The sequence below is a fragment of the Penicillium cataractarum genome, assembly GCF_028827025.1.
Source record: "Penicillium cataractarum strain IBT 29864 chromosome Unknown utg000004l, whole genome shotgun sequence".
In the NCBI taxonomy this organism is placed as follows: Eukaryota; Fungi; Ascomycota; class Eurotiomycetes; order Eurotiales; family Aspergillaceae; genus Penicillium; species Penicillium cataractarum.
The window spans coordinates 2370696-2383709 of NW_026622740.1; the positions used below are offsets into that span (position 1 = coordinate 2370696).

General features: G+C 48.7%; 4 protein-coding genes across 4 annotated transcripts; 2 read left to right on the forward strand and 2 right to left on the reverse strand.

Moving 5' to 3' along the window:
* Positions 1 to 360: 360 nt before the first annotated feature.
* On the forward strand, positions 361 to 4603 carry N7496_005361 (Pfs, NACHT and Ankyrin domain protein; the record flags this gene model as incomplete). Its single annotated transcript, XM_056698290.1, has 3 exons — positions 361 to 1384; positions 1446 to 2038; positions 2123 to 4603. The coding sequence occupies 3 exons, from the start codon at positions 361 to 363 to the stop codon at positions 4601 to 4603; spliced, it is 4098 nt and encodes a 1365-aa protein (XP_056556815.1).
* A 956-nt stretch (positions 4604 to 5559) lies between these two features.
* N7496_005362 (uncharacterized protein) lies at positions 5560 to 6144 on the forward strand (the record flags this gene model as incomplete). Its single annotated transcript, XM_056698291.1, has 1 exon — positions 5560 to 6144. One exon carries the CDS (start codon positions 5560 to 5562, stop codon positions 6142 to 6144), a length of 585 nt encoding a protein of 194 aa, XP_056556816.1.
* A 1595-nt stretch (positions 6145 to 7739) lies between these two features.
* On the reverse strand, positions 7740 to 9379 carry N7496_005363 (serine hydrolase domain-containing protein; the record flags this gene model as incomplete). The annotated part of the gene is made up of 7 exons (XM_056698292.1): positions 7740 to 7895; positions 7965 to 8486; positions 8555 to 8635; positions 8694 to 8763; positions 8882 to 8942; positions 8998 to 9222; positions 9289 to 9379. 7 exons carry the CDS (start codon positions 9377 to 9379, stop codon positions 7740 to 7742), a joined length of 1206 nt encoding a protein of 401 aa, XP_056556817.1.
* Positions 9380 to 10176: 797 nt separating this feature from the next.
* On the reverse strand, positions 10177 to 12655 carry N7496_005364 (Cyclic peptide transporter; the record flags this gene model as incomplete). Its single annotated transcript, XM_056698293.1, has 7 exons — positions 10177 to 10529; positions 10596 to 10725; positions 10814 to 10941; positions 11083 to 11203; positions 11598 to 11653; positions 11701 to 11872; positions 11930 to 12655. 7 exons carry the CDS (start codon positions 12653 to 12655, stop codon positions 10177 to 10179), a joined length of 1686 nt encoding a protein of 561 aa, XP_056556818.1.
* Between the last annotated feature and the right edge of the window lie 359 nt (positions 12656 to 13014).

A 13014-nucleotide genomic window follows, 5' to 3' on the forward strand; every position in this document is an offset into this window, starting at 1 on the left:
TGCTGCTAGAGGACCCCGAGCAAGTGGTCAAACAGACGTCTTTTTGGCCCCCATTTGAGGCCCAATCTCCAGATTCTGCGCGCTGATATAATCATTCCTGATTGGCAGCCCCCGAAGGGAACTGGATGGCAACCCTCCAGCCGCTTCCAAACTTCCTCTGGAAATCACCCACAAGCCCTCTGGCTTCAGTCTTCTTAGCTACTTTCATTCTTTTGCCTCTCGCCGACTGAATGACATCCATCATCTGCATGCCTCTGCGACTAGCACTTAGTGCCTGACGGTTTAACAACTCGGCGCTTCGGATGTTTATCAGCTGAGCTTAGGCCCGTTCTTAATCAAGTGCACAACAACACTACTAAAATGGATGGAAGAGATCACACAGACGAGGATGGCACGGAATCAGATCCATATCGGCCGCCGAAGAGGCAGAAGACATTTCACCATGATGCCTCGGCTACTCTGGGGCGTGGCTTATATACTGTCGCCTGGATTTGTGCGCTTCATATTGAGATGGCGGCAGCTCTAGCCATGCTGGACGAAGTCCACGACCCTTTGCATACATACCCAGATGATAGCAACACTTATAAACTGGGGCGCATCAAACAGCACAATGTCGTCATTGCATGTTTACCCGCTCATCAATACGGAACGAATAATGCGGCGAACGTCGTGACCAACCTCAAACGAACTTTCCCATCAATACGTGCCGGGTTGATGGTCGGAATCGGCGGAGGTGTCCCGAGTAAGGCCGATATCCGCTTGGGTGATGTTGTTGTTGGGACCCGAGTTATGCAGTACGATCTCGGAAAACTCCTCGGGGATGGACGAATGCAAAGGACAGCGATACCAAAAGTCCCCCATCAGCTCCTTGGCACAGCTGTATCGGCCCTCCGATCAAAACATGAACTGGAGCCTAGCCAGATTCCGTCCATTTTGAAACAAAAACTAGGGGCATATCATGGCTACGGTCGCCCAAGCTCACCAGATCGCCTCTTTTGCGTGGAATATGACCATGAAAATTCTAATTCCACCTGCGACGATTGTGACCAGTCTAAATTGATCTCTCGCTGTAAGCGGGGTTCAGGCGATATCATGATTCACTACGGCGCGATCGCTTCAGGTAATCAAGTGGTCAAGGACGGCAGGACCCGGGATAGCATTTCTCGACAGTTAGACGTTGTTTGTTTCGAGATGGAAGCGGCTGGCTTGATGGATACCATATCATGCCTGGTCATTCGAGGGATATGTGATTATGCAGACACTCACAAGAGCAAGGAATGGCAGAGGTATGCGGCAGCAACTGCGGCCGCATATGCAAGAGAGTTACTCGAAGAACTTCCAGTGACTGAAGGATATGCAAAAGCTCCTTTTTTGCCTGACCCCCGTAAGTTGCCTTAGTCCCGATTGTTCCTTCACTAAGAAACTTACTCATTTCTCACTGGTAGAGGAAAACCGAGTCCATGAGCGTCGACAGCGGTTGCTGGAATCATTACGATTCGAACAGATTGACTCTCGCAAGTTGACTATCAAGACCGCCCATGCTAAGACATGCAAATGGTTTCTAAGCCATCCCGACTATAAGACCTGGCTTGACCCGTCAATGTTATCGCAGCATCACGGTTTTCTGTGGATCAGTGGTAAGCCTGGTGCCGGAAAGTCAACGATCATGAAGTTTGCCTACACGAATACGAAGAACAAAGCTCGCCGTCAAGGCTCCGTTGTGGCGTCGTTTTTCTTCAACGCTCGAGGCGAATACCTGGAAAAGTCAGTTTTTGGCATGTATCGATCACTACTTCTGCAATTACTTGAGGGATATCCTATTCTTCAATCTGTGTTGGATGAGTCCGATCTCATCCATGACCAGAATGGCTGTCCTTCTTTGAATGTTCTCAAGGATGTATTCTGTGATGCTGTTCTAGCTCTCGGTACAAAGTCATTCACCTGCTTTGTTGATGCTCTCGATGAGTGCGATGAGCAACAAGTTGTGGAAATGGTTCAGTATTTCGAAGACCTCGCCGAGCAATCCGCATCTCGTGGCGTACCATTCTGAGTCTGCTTTTCTAGCCGCCATTATCCTTACATCGTCATAAAACAAGGAATCAGACTTACGCTCGAGGACCAGGCAGGCCATTCTGAAGACCTAGAAGCATACGTCTCAAGCCACCTCCAAATTGAAGACCCCGCTATTATTGACGAGCTGCAGCCCCAACTCCTTGGCAAGGCTGCTGGCGTATTCATGTGGGTTGTTCTTGTCGTCGATATTCTAAATAAAGAGCACCGACGGGGTGGTCTGAGCCTTCGACGGAGACTCGCAGAAATTCCGAGCGATTTGAGTGAACTGTTCAAGGACATATTGAGGCGCGACAACGAGAATGTGGAGGATTTGCTGCTTTGCGTCCTGTGGATTCTCTACGCAAAACGACCGCTGCAGCCAAAGGAATTCTATCATGCTTTGTGGTCCGGACTGTCACTCAAAGGCCTCGTGGATGACCGACCTCCTACATCCGAGGATCCGGACTCAAAAGACAGCTTGAATAGATTCAACAGATGCGTTATCAGCTCGTCAAAAGGTCTTGCCGAAATCACGACGAAATCGAAGAAGCCAATCGTGCAGTTCATTCATGAGTCGGTCCGGGACTTTCTGATCAAAGACAAGGGTCTCCAGCAAATGTGGCCGGAACTAGGTCTTGACCCGGAGGGCCCAAGCCATGAAATGCTAAAACAATGCTGCAACCTATATACGAACCATGTCTCTCCGCCAATAGTCGCAAAACTCCAAGATGAAGAAGACATCAACAGGGAGCATGAGGTCCGGAGACCATACCCGTTTCTGGAGTATGCCTGCCAACATATCTTCTACCACTCGGACGCAGCCGCCAGCTCTGTTCCTCAAGACGAATTCCTTGATACTTTTCAAACTTACGATTGGATTCTGATCAACAATCTTCTCGAAAAGCTCATGTCTCAGACATACAGGTCAAGTGCGAGTGATGCAAGTCTGGACTATATTCTCGCAGACATAGGGTGCCCCAACCTTATTCGCGCGAGACTGAAGCATAACCCTGATGTCCATCGCCGTTCCCCAGCTGAGAGATACAAATACCCACTTTTTGCCGCGTTGGCCGCCGGTAACAAGGAGACTGTCGCCGCTCTTCTGAATACTCCCTCCCACATCTATAATGGAGAAGATCTCACGGAAGGCCTCAATAACAGAAAAGATATGAAAGCCTATGGGCGCCTGACACCTTTGACTTGGGCGGCGCAGGAAGGACGGAAGAGCATTGTTGAACTGCTTCTTCTCCAAGACGTTGACATAAATGAGGAAGATTGGAAGATGTTCACTCCTCTTGTTCGGGCTATAACCCACTGCCATGAAGAAATTGCTACCCTCCTCATTACCAGCGGAGCGGATGTGAACATCTGTGGGCCGCTGCACGCTGCGTGCTGGGGAGGACTGGATAGTCTTGTGGGCCTTTTGCTCGACGAAGGAGCAGAGATCGACCAAGGTTATTCAAGCTCAAGCACGCCGCTTATTAGAGCCAGTGAAGGTGGTCATCTCAGGACTGTGATGCTCTTGATTGAGAGAGGAGCAACATTGAACTTTCAAGACGAACATGGTGTTGCACTACTTTTGGGTGCATCTACTTCCAATTGCTTGAAGTTAGCGCAGTTTCTTATCAAAAATGGGGTAAATGTGAACGCTAAAGATGAATATGGAATCTCGGCTCTTTCGAGGGCATCGCAGTCGGGAAGTGAGGCAGTACTTCAGCTTCTTGCTGACAGTGGAGCTGATGTTCATGCGAGAAGCGACAAAGGATCTACACCCCTTTTCCGGTCTGCAAATGCAAGGATAGCCAATATCCTTATCACAAGAGGGCTAGAAGTCAACATGAAAGACGAGGGTGGAGACACGCCCCTCATAGATGCTGTTCGGCGTTCAAACGATGTGTTGAAGCATCCACGCCGCAAAAGAAGAACCGAGGCCAGCTCTACAAGTGAAGGTTCAAATTTCTCTGCCCGGACAATTATTGCCAACGAGTACGACGGAGTAGTAAAAACCCTTATTGAACACGGAGCCGACGTTAATGTTCAGAATCGAAACGGGCAGAAACCGCTCATGATGTCTCTGCTCTATAGGAACACAAGTTTGGCGAAGCTTCTTATCGAGCAAGGGGCGGACGTCAATATTGAGACCAATGGCGGAGAAACACCCCTTCTGATAGGTATAAGGGGCATGGAGGAAGAGATCGTGAGACTTCTTATTGAGCGAGGAGCTGAAGTCAACGCAAGAGATGATGGTGGAAACACGCCTTTGCTTATGGCTGTGCACTGGAATCGCGAGGTCATTATGCGACTTCTCATTGAGCGAGGAGCTGACGTCAACGTAAGAGATGCTTGGGGAAGCACGCCTTTGTCTATAGCCGCGAAAAGAGCAGATGGCGATGCCATTGTGCAGCTTCTTATTGAGCGAGGAGCTGACGTCAACGCAAGAGATGATGATGGAAACACGCCTTTGTCAGAGGCCATGAAAAACGCAAATGGAGAGGCCATCGTGCAACTTCTCATTGAAAATGGAGCTGTGGACAGCGAGTTGTCTGAGTGAGATACGCTCTGAAATCATGTAGCATCATCGTGTCTTGCGACTAGATATCGATGTGACAACATGTTGCATGCTGCCGTACCGTTTTCTTCCTCGGCTTGGAGATATTGAGAGTGTCCAAGGAAGAGTTGATACTATTTGATCATCAATTTGGCGATTGTGTAGTCTCAAGACTGGGGAGTATTGGGTCTGGCCATTCCGGGTCTAAGACGATGTCGTTTAATGGAGCAGTCATGTAAGAAGTACTTTGAAACTTAGAATCGTGCTATGCGGTGGATCAATTAGAACGAATTAGTCCAGAAGAGGTTCATTTGCACAAGCTCTGTTGATGGAGGACTTCCATTGGATACTTTGATGGGCTCGAACTAGATCTTGATATCGGATGCTGTATGGGGCAATGTCATTTTATGTGCCCAAAAGTATTTTCTGTAATGACCAGAAGTCTTTCAAAATGCTCTGATATGTCAATTCAATTCGAGTAATATGCCTGCCAGAGATGAATTGATATCAAGTTACTTTTGATATTGGCACAGTATGAACCTGCCCCAATGTCATCTACACTGGTCCATGGTCTCTATTCCCTGGTTACAGGGTTGCCATGGCGTTGATGTTTGCTCTTCCGTTTAGGAGGGTGAGGTCCTATCGTGCCTTCCTCAAGTGTGTGTTGACATGTCATTGTGGTGGTTGTCATGAGGGTTTGTTGTTCCTTCCTCACGATGATTGCCCCCGTTGCCATGGCCATGACTCCCAGACTCCCAGACACCCCAGGGCTCCCCTTTTTCTTCCTTCTCCTCCCTCCTCCTCCTCTTCTTCTCTCCCCTCCTCCTCACACCTCGGTGATCTCCTCGTTGGCCCACAAAGCTTTCTTGGTTCCCCCTCTGCCTTGGTGTTCTGCTCGTCCTCTTCCAGAGGCTTTCCCCCCTTTTTTATTCTCCTTTTCTCCAGACCCCGACATTCCGATGGCCTTCCCAGGTATCTGTTCTCCTCGATCTGCCCGCCTCCTTCTTACTGGGAGTGTGGATTTGCCCGAATTCGCCTTGAAGACGGTAGCTGATACTCGACCCTTGGCGAAGGAGCCGCCTATCTACTTCCCCGGTTTGAAGCCACTCGTTCGTCCCTGGCGTCTTCCTCCTTGGCTTCGACCTCATGTCGATGACTTGGTCAAGAAGAAGTCGGGTTTGTTTTTTTCCTCGGCCGTGTCTCGTCCCCTTCGTGTTGCCCGTCTTCCTGTTTTGCCCCCGCCTGTCCCCATCCTCAAGCGTGCTGAGGGTCCTGCGAAGCTGAGACGTCAGGTCTCCTTTGGAGATACCGTCGTCCATGAAGTTGAGCGGTTCCCTTGGCGTGTCTTCCCTCCGCCTCGCTTTGCGGTGTTTGAACCCAAGCGACGGTTGCCCCTTCCTGTTCCCTCTCATCCGGCTACTCAGGAATTGCCGCGTCGTGCTTTGCACCTCGAGGTCACTGTTCGCGGGCCTACTTTTGGTCAGTGGATGACTGGACTCGCTGTTGGCGTTGCTGCCATGACCGTCCTCTCGTGGTTGCGTTGATTGGGGGTTTTTATGTATTTAGATACTTGCTTCTGTTTTCTTGGTGCTCTTTTCTCGGTGCTGTTTTCTCGGTGCTCTTTTCTCGGTGCTCTTTTCTCGGTGCTCTTTTCTCGGTGCTCTTTTCTTGTTCTACTTCTTCCTGTGGGACCGGCCTTTTTTCTTTTGTCTTTTTCCTCTCCTCTTTTCTTCTTCTGATCCAGGGAATCTTCGGAGACCCGCCCGGTTACGCTAATCGGACCACAGATACGACTTCGCCGAACGACCCCCAAACGACGCCGCCGAACCGTCAGAGTTGCAGAGGTTTTGCCCACCGGAGGCTATTAGGGGAGGATGGTGGCGGGCTCTTGCCCAGGACAAAGATATGTTGCCTCCATGATACTCTGATGCGATCTCTACTGACATTCCTCTTAGGTTTACAGAGGTTTCTGGGTCCCGATTGCAGACACATGGCCGCTGGAGGCAGACCGGGGAGGATGGTGGCGGGCTCTTGCCCAAAAACAAGATATGTTTTGCCCATAACATCTTGATGCGACTTTTACTGACATTTTCTCAGTTCAAAAGATTCCACTGGGACCCCATTTCGGGATGGAATGGATGCCAAGGGCAGATTGGGGAGGATCGTGGTGGGCTCTCGCCCAAGAGAAGATATGTTTTCTTGGCGGCATCCAACTCATCTGACCTTTTGCTGACCACTTTGACATCTCGATCAACTCGAGCGCCCTTGGGATGATCAGGCTCTGTCTTGAAAGTTGAATCCTGAAGATTGTCTTTTCTCCCCATGGTTTCCATGTCACAGCTCAAAGGTTTCACGGACCTCTTGGTGTGCCGGAAGACATGCCCTCGAGAAGAGAAACACCTTTGATGAGAAATTGTTTGGACGGGTTCTCGGGATGCAAGAGGATCTTATCATGGAGCTGGGCTGAATCCTGTTGTTTGACTATACTGACCTGACAAGTTGTACATGTAGAGACTAATGCAATTCGTAGTCAAATTGTTCATGTTCTCCATCATGACTTCCATTTTGAACTTCCTGAGTATAGTCCAACAAGAGTTTCATGACTAACTTCTGAGGCCACGGCTTGTTTACGGGCTCGCAGCCAGCGCTCCGTCAACATGATAATCTTGTCAAATAAGTATGTCAACCCCGGTGATGCCAGAAGAGTATCTCAATCTGTCTGTACTGTAATGATTTTCTTGTTCATCAAGTTCCTGGCGCTGTAAATTCTCTTCATCGACAATGACTGGTGGTGCACAGGCCATACTGCTGTCCATATTGTCCGAGGATGGAGCTTGTTATGACCGTCTCTCCGGACAACATGTGGCACCGATGCAAATCAGTAAATTGTAGAATGTTATGATCGGTATTTGGAAGGCTGGTTTAGTCTCTGGACTTGATCTCTTCAAGTTAGTCGGTAGCGCACCCGCAAGGTCCTACGGCCTATGGTCGCATATCGAGCAAAGCTATCTCGTATACGTGATGCGAGGAAAAGGAGCAGAAGATTATGGAGGTATACTGAAGTCGCATCACTACCAGAGCTTATGAACTTGAGTATTTTGTGGTTACCCTGCTAGATTGACACTTCAGTGTTTTTCTACTACAACTTGCCCTTGGGGCCAACATGCTCCTTTTCCCGTAGAGCTTTGTAGAGTGCCGTTTCCAAGTCGATCAACAAACCAGTCACCGCCGCATCCCCAGGTGGCAGCAGCTGAGTGAATAGTGCAGCTGTAATGTCCGTTTTTTGGTCGATCCACTATTTCCCAAAATGCACATTAGTAGACGGATTTTTGATGCTGGCAGAGTACCAAGGGTTTGTTCTCACCCAATGTAGATTTGGCAGCCCACTCCAGCTAACTGTCCCACATGGCCGACGACCGGGAATGTCCTTCAACGTTACCGTCCCAGCCAAACAATGATCAGCCTGGTCGATATCATCAACTGATTTTATCCCGAGAATAGTTCGCATACGGCTCCCAAGGGGCAGCGGCATTGCAGCCCGGGACGCATCACTAAGCTGTGGTTGAAACAGTATTTCTAAGCTATCTTTCGTCAATAACGGCTGTCCACCTCTCAGCAGAGTAGTTAGAAGTTTAATATAGTCGTTTGGTGTACTCCAAAGCCCAATACCTCCTAGATCGTCTTTCAGTGGTTGTCCCAGAATGACTGGGCCGGCTTTAATAGATTTTGTTCCCTGGCCAACACTTATCCGGTTTGCCATTTCTAGTTTCGGCGGGAGCGTATCTGGGTATAACTCTGGATGGAAGGTTGTTGATGTTACTCCGAGTTTGGACCAGATATTCTTTTGCATGTATTCCTCGAGTGAACAATTGCAGACATTTTCGATCTGTGGTGATTAGTTCGTGGATAGCCAACTTTGGGTAAATTGTCAACATCATGTTCGGGATGACGTACCAGGCGACCAGCCCAGTCTAAACCGGCTCCGTATCCCCATGAGGTTCCTGGCTCGAAGAGAAGGGGGTGTTTATATCCTTCCTAAACATAGAAGTTATAAGTTTTGGATTTGGAAATTTAGCAGCGTGATAGAACTGACTATGCTTCCTGTGAATGTGTGTGCCGATCGACCCACCGACTTCGACCACTCCTTCAGCAGATCTGATGAACTGTCGTAAATAAAGCCAGAGGTATGACTCAATAGATCACTGAGTGACCCCATATTTGATTTAGCATGTTGATGGTTAATCCATAGGGATGAGCCCGATGAACGCCAAGGGAGCTTACCGAGGAGTTATCTTCCCTAGGACCGGCCGAAGCTGTGGCTGCATCGATCCTGGAGGATCACCTATCAACCCTCATTAATTGAAATCACCGAAGTGTCCAGAATTCAATTCACGTACCCTGTTTCATTCCCCCCAAGATCTGTATATTCGCAAGCTCGGGTACCCTTTTGCGGACATCCTCATCTAATGAGAGAACTCCCCGTTCAACAAGTTGCATAATGGACACCGCAGTTACAAGCTTCGTCATGGATGCAACCCAATATAATGCATCGAATCCCAACGGTTCTGCATCTTGTGTATCTGTTTTTGTTCTCCCGGAGGCGCGACTGTAGATTCTTTTGCCTATTTGAGACTGTCAGAGCGAACGAAGAAATAAATCGAATTGGACATTACTGGGTATTGACATACCTGAGCTGTCTACAACAATAAACACCGCAGCATGCAACGACCCAGTTGACGGGTCTGTAAATGCGTCTAGAATGCGATCGAGGGACTCCATGGCTGGGTTTGGGCTGTGATAGGCTGCTGATCGCTATGACTAAACTAGGATAGTGGCAGACCCTTTTCATGCAGGGTCTTCCTCAATACATTAGTCGACCTGTCTGTTTACTTTTTATCTTGACGGTGGACCGTGGAGAACAGCCGAGGTACATTGTCGATCGTCCGCATTGACGCGACCGAGGCTTAAGACGTTGCATTGTTCACGGTGGGCTTGGCATATTGGAGATTATATTATCAAACCTTCGACGACAGTGGAGGAAACTCATTGGTGTTTGCTCGCGCAGTTGCCACACGTTCCAGTCCTTCTGTGCTCGCTTGAGTAGTTGCATTCGCCTCCAGATAACGGTTGCTGGTTACCAATTTTCTACGGCAATATTGGGTTTGCAATATACTCGGCAAGGCTTCAAAGTGGGTTTTCATTACTCACACTTCGCGAGAATACGACTTCCCCGCACCACAATATCTGAAGCCCCCGCTTCCCCGGATTCGGGGGTTTCGCGGAGATTTCCCAATGCGCTGTAGTGGCTGGTAGCAAATGCCTCGGCGATTAAACGGAGGCTTGCACCTCATATATTCTCAGAATATTTTATCAGGCTGACTGGATTACCATGGTCTTATCGACTTCAACACAATGATGGATTCGTGATTAGCGATTTTCAACAGTAGTCGCAATCAACAGGGAATAAATGATTGAAAAGATTTGAATACCACTCCATGTTCCGCAGTGTACACGCGGAGAATATCCTTCCCCTAGCCCAGTGCAATTGAATCATCTTCGCATGCGACTTGTCTAGCTTAGGACAGCATCACAGACGCCGCGAAAATACCCACTACGGCATTAAGCATAACCGTGTTGGCTGACGCGCTGTTGCCGGTCGGGGTTGACGTTGAAGAGGCCGTGCTGGTTTTGCTAGCGGTAGCTGAAGACCCGGAAGCATTGGTGGAAGAAGCCGCCGAGGTTCCAGTGGAGGAACCAGCAGAGCTGGTTGTCGAAGCTGTTGAAGCAGTCGAAGCAGTGGCACCTGCGGATGTAGCAGTGGTGGAGGAAGTAGTAGAGGTAGTCAGAGTAATACCGCAAACTGCCAAGGCATCGAAAGTGAATGGCATGTTTCTGGCGTCACAATCCGCTTGCTGGCGCACAATGGAATCTGATTATCGTACGAATGCTGGTTAGTGGTCCATGTTTGACGCGAATAGAGCGTAGCGGAGCTTACCAGGCAAGACGGAGCTGGCGCATTTCTTCCCCATGCAGCAGAAGTAGGCTTCGCGGTATTTCTGCTGATCGCACATGCAGGCTGCATCGTTGGCGCAAGACCCGTTGAAGCTGCTGAAAAAGCACCCGTTCTGACCGAGATAATCATGTAAGTTACTAGTCTCTCGCGTCGCGACGAAGCACATTTTAGCTGAAATACAACAAGACACGAAAACTTACATCGCAGGTCGCGTTTTCATTCTGCTCTGTTTCATTGTAGGCGGCAGCCACCAGAGGCGCGCCAAGAAGGCCGACGAGCGCCAAAAGAGAGGAAAGTCGGACCATAGTGATGAATGTTAAACGAGTGACTAAAGCGAGCGACGAATAGTGAAGACAAAGGTTGGATGTTTTTTCAAAATCGCCCCCAGCCGAACGGCGAGGGCCCCTGACTTTTGTAGAAAAAAGTAGGCATCGTTCGAAGAGCGCTAGCCTGAATGGGGCAGCCTTACGATGGTTTGGAGAGCCTAGTGCTGATTTCTGACTCGATTGTTTAAGTGGCATTGCAGCAGACCCATCGGGTGATTCGGGTCGAAGCGGCCAGTGTGACCCTTCAAGAGCCGCATAGAGGGTCTATTGGCTCAGGTTGGGGGCTAAGTTCGGAGTCAGTCACCGTATGGGGCGAGTTACCGCATCAGGCTGGGGCTGATGGGGATGAGTAGCCATTGAAAGGGCTAGTTATTCATGGAAATCATTTTCGATCCTCCAAGCGAGGGTTCGTGGGGAAAACAAGCCAGGAACTATTCGGTCTTAGTGGAGGATTTACCCGTTAGCCGGTACCAGGCACACCAATCAGTGCACATGACCCCCTCGGCTAAGATGACCGAATCTCCTATCCTCATACATGCATAACCTATCCCCCCGGGTAAGTTTATATAGGGGATTTTTTGATAGGGGATGCTAAGGCTATTTTTTGAAGATTTCTATTCAGTGGATGCTTGAAGTGAGAGAAATGAGTTCCACTTACAGTTGGGCCTTGATGGCCGAGTAAGATGACAGAATCGGCATAGTGAAGGGGTGGCTCTATGTCAAAGAGTTTAAAAAAAGTAAGTTGTGCAGGTTGGACGCACTAATCATGCCGAATGTTGTAGCTAGTACGACCGTATGCTTGTTTCTTCTCAACAGACCACTAGAAGAGAACAGAGAATGGAGCATATGTTGTAGAGTTCTTTGATCAATGCCAGTCATGACATTATCCAAAATAAGGACCTTTTGTTTTGAGTACAGCGCCCTCGCTAGTGACTGTAAGATAGATCAGCCACGACACAAAAACAGCTACCGTGAAGGAGTGTAACTCACTATAAGCATCTGCTGTCCACCACTTATCCGAAATCCACGAACACCGACTTGAGTATAATGTCCCTTGGGCATGTTTTGGCCATCAACGTCTAAAGCACACGCTCGCAGAACCTCATAGTACCATGGCTTGTCCCATTCGTAAGATCCCGGAATGTTGTCTCGAATTGTTTCTGAAAATAACCATGCTGTCTGGCCACAGTATGCTGCCTGGGAAGCACTTGTCCACATGCTACCAAAGTATGGAATTTCATGCAAAAGTAGCTGCAAGAACAGCGACTTGCCACATCCAATCTGACCTGTCACCATGGTAATTCTTCCTTCGTCGATTTCTAAGGACAAATTCTGGAGGCTCGGTATTTTCATCTCAGGGAAACGCCCGCTGACATTACGAAGAACGGCAAACTTTCCGGGAAACGTTTGCTCAATGTCGACATGACCGTGAATGATTGAATCTGGTGGAATGAATTCCCTTTTACCTTCGGCATGTTCATATTCCGAATCGTTTTGTGTAGTTAATTGGCGCACCGGCTTCTCGTCCAGAGTTAGGTATTCTTGTATTCTTTGGAATCCCTTCAATACCGCTATTAGTTGCTCGCCGCCCTTTACCAACGTATTGACTGGTTGCTCCAGAAGGGAAAACAATGTCAGAGTGGAGAAAGTGACGGAGTGGGTCAAAGCGGTGCCATTCCTTTGTGAAAGTAGGCTGTATACGGCGAACCCTAGCATAGGCGCAAATGTGGCAGATGTATAGGCTAGGATATTGTATCATTAGAAATTGGGGGACCAATGAAGATCTTTTTACTTGCACATCACGACCAGCAAAACATCAAAAAGTCGGGCTATCCTGGAGCTTTTGATCTCCTTAGTCCTAAAATCTGATATTCCAGACGCAACGGGCTGCGATATTCCTCCAATACGGATGGATTTCATTGTAGAAAGTGCTTTGGAGGTCACCGAAAGACGCTGTTCGATAGCTTCCAACCATGGGAGGTGAGTATTTCCTGCTGCAAGTGCCAATGGTAGTCCCGCAAGCACACAAAATAACCAATCAGCGGTTGTTTTTCAAAGAAATAAGGCAAACAAAG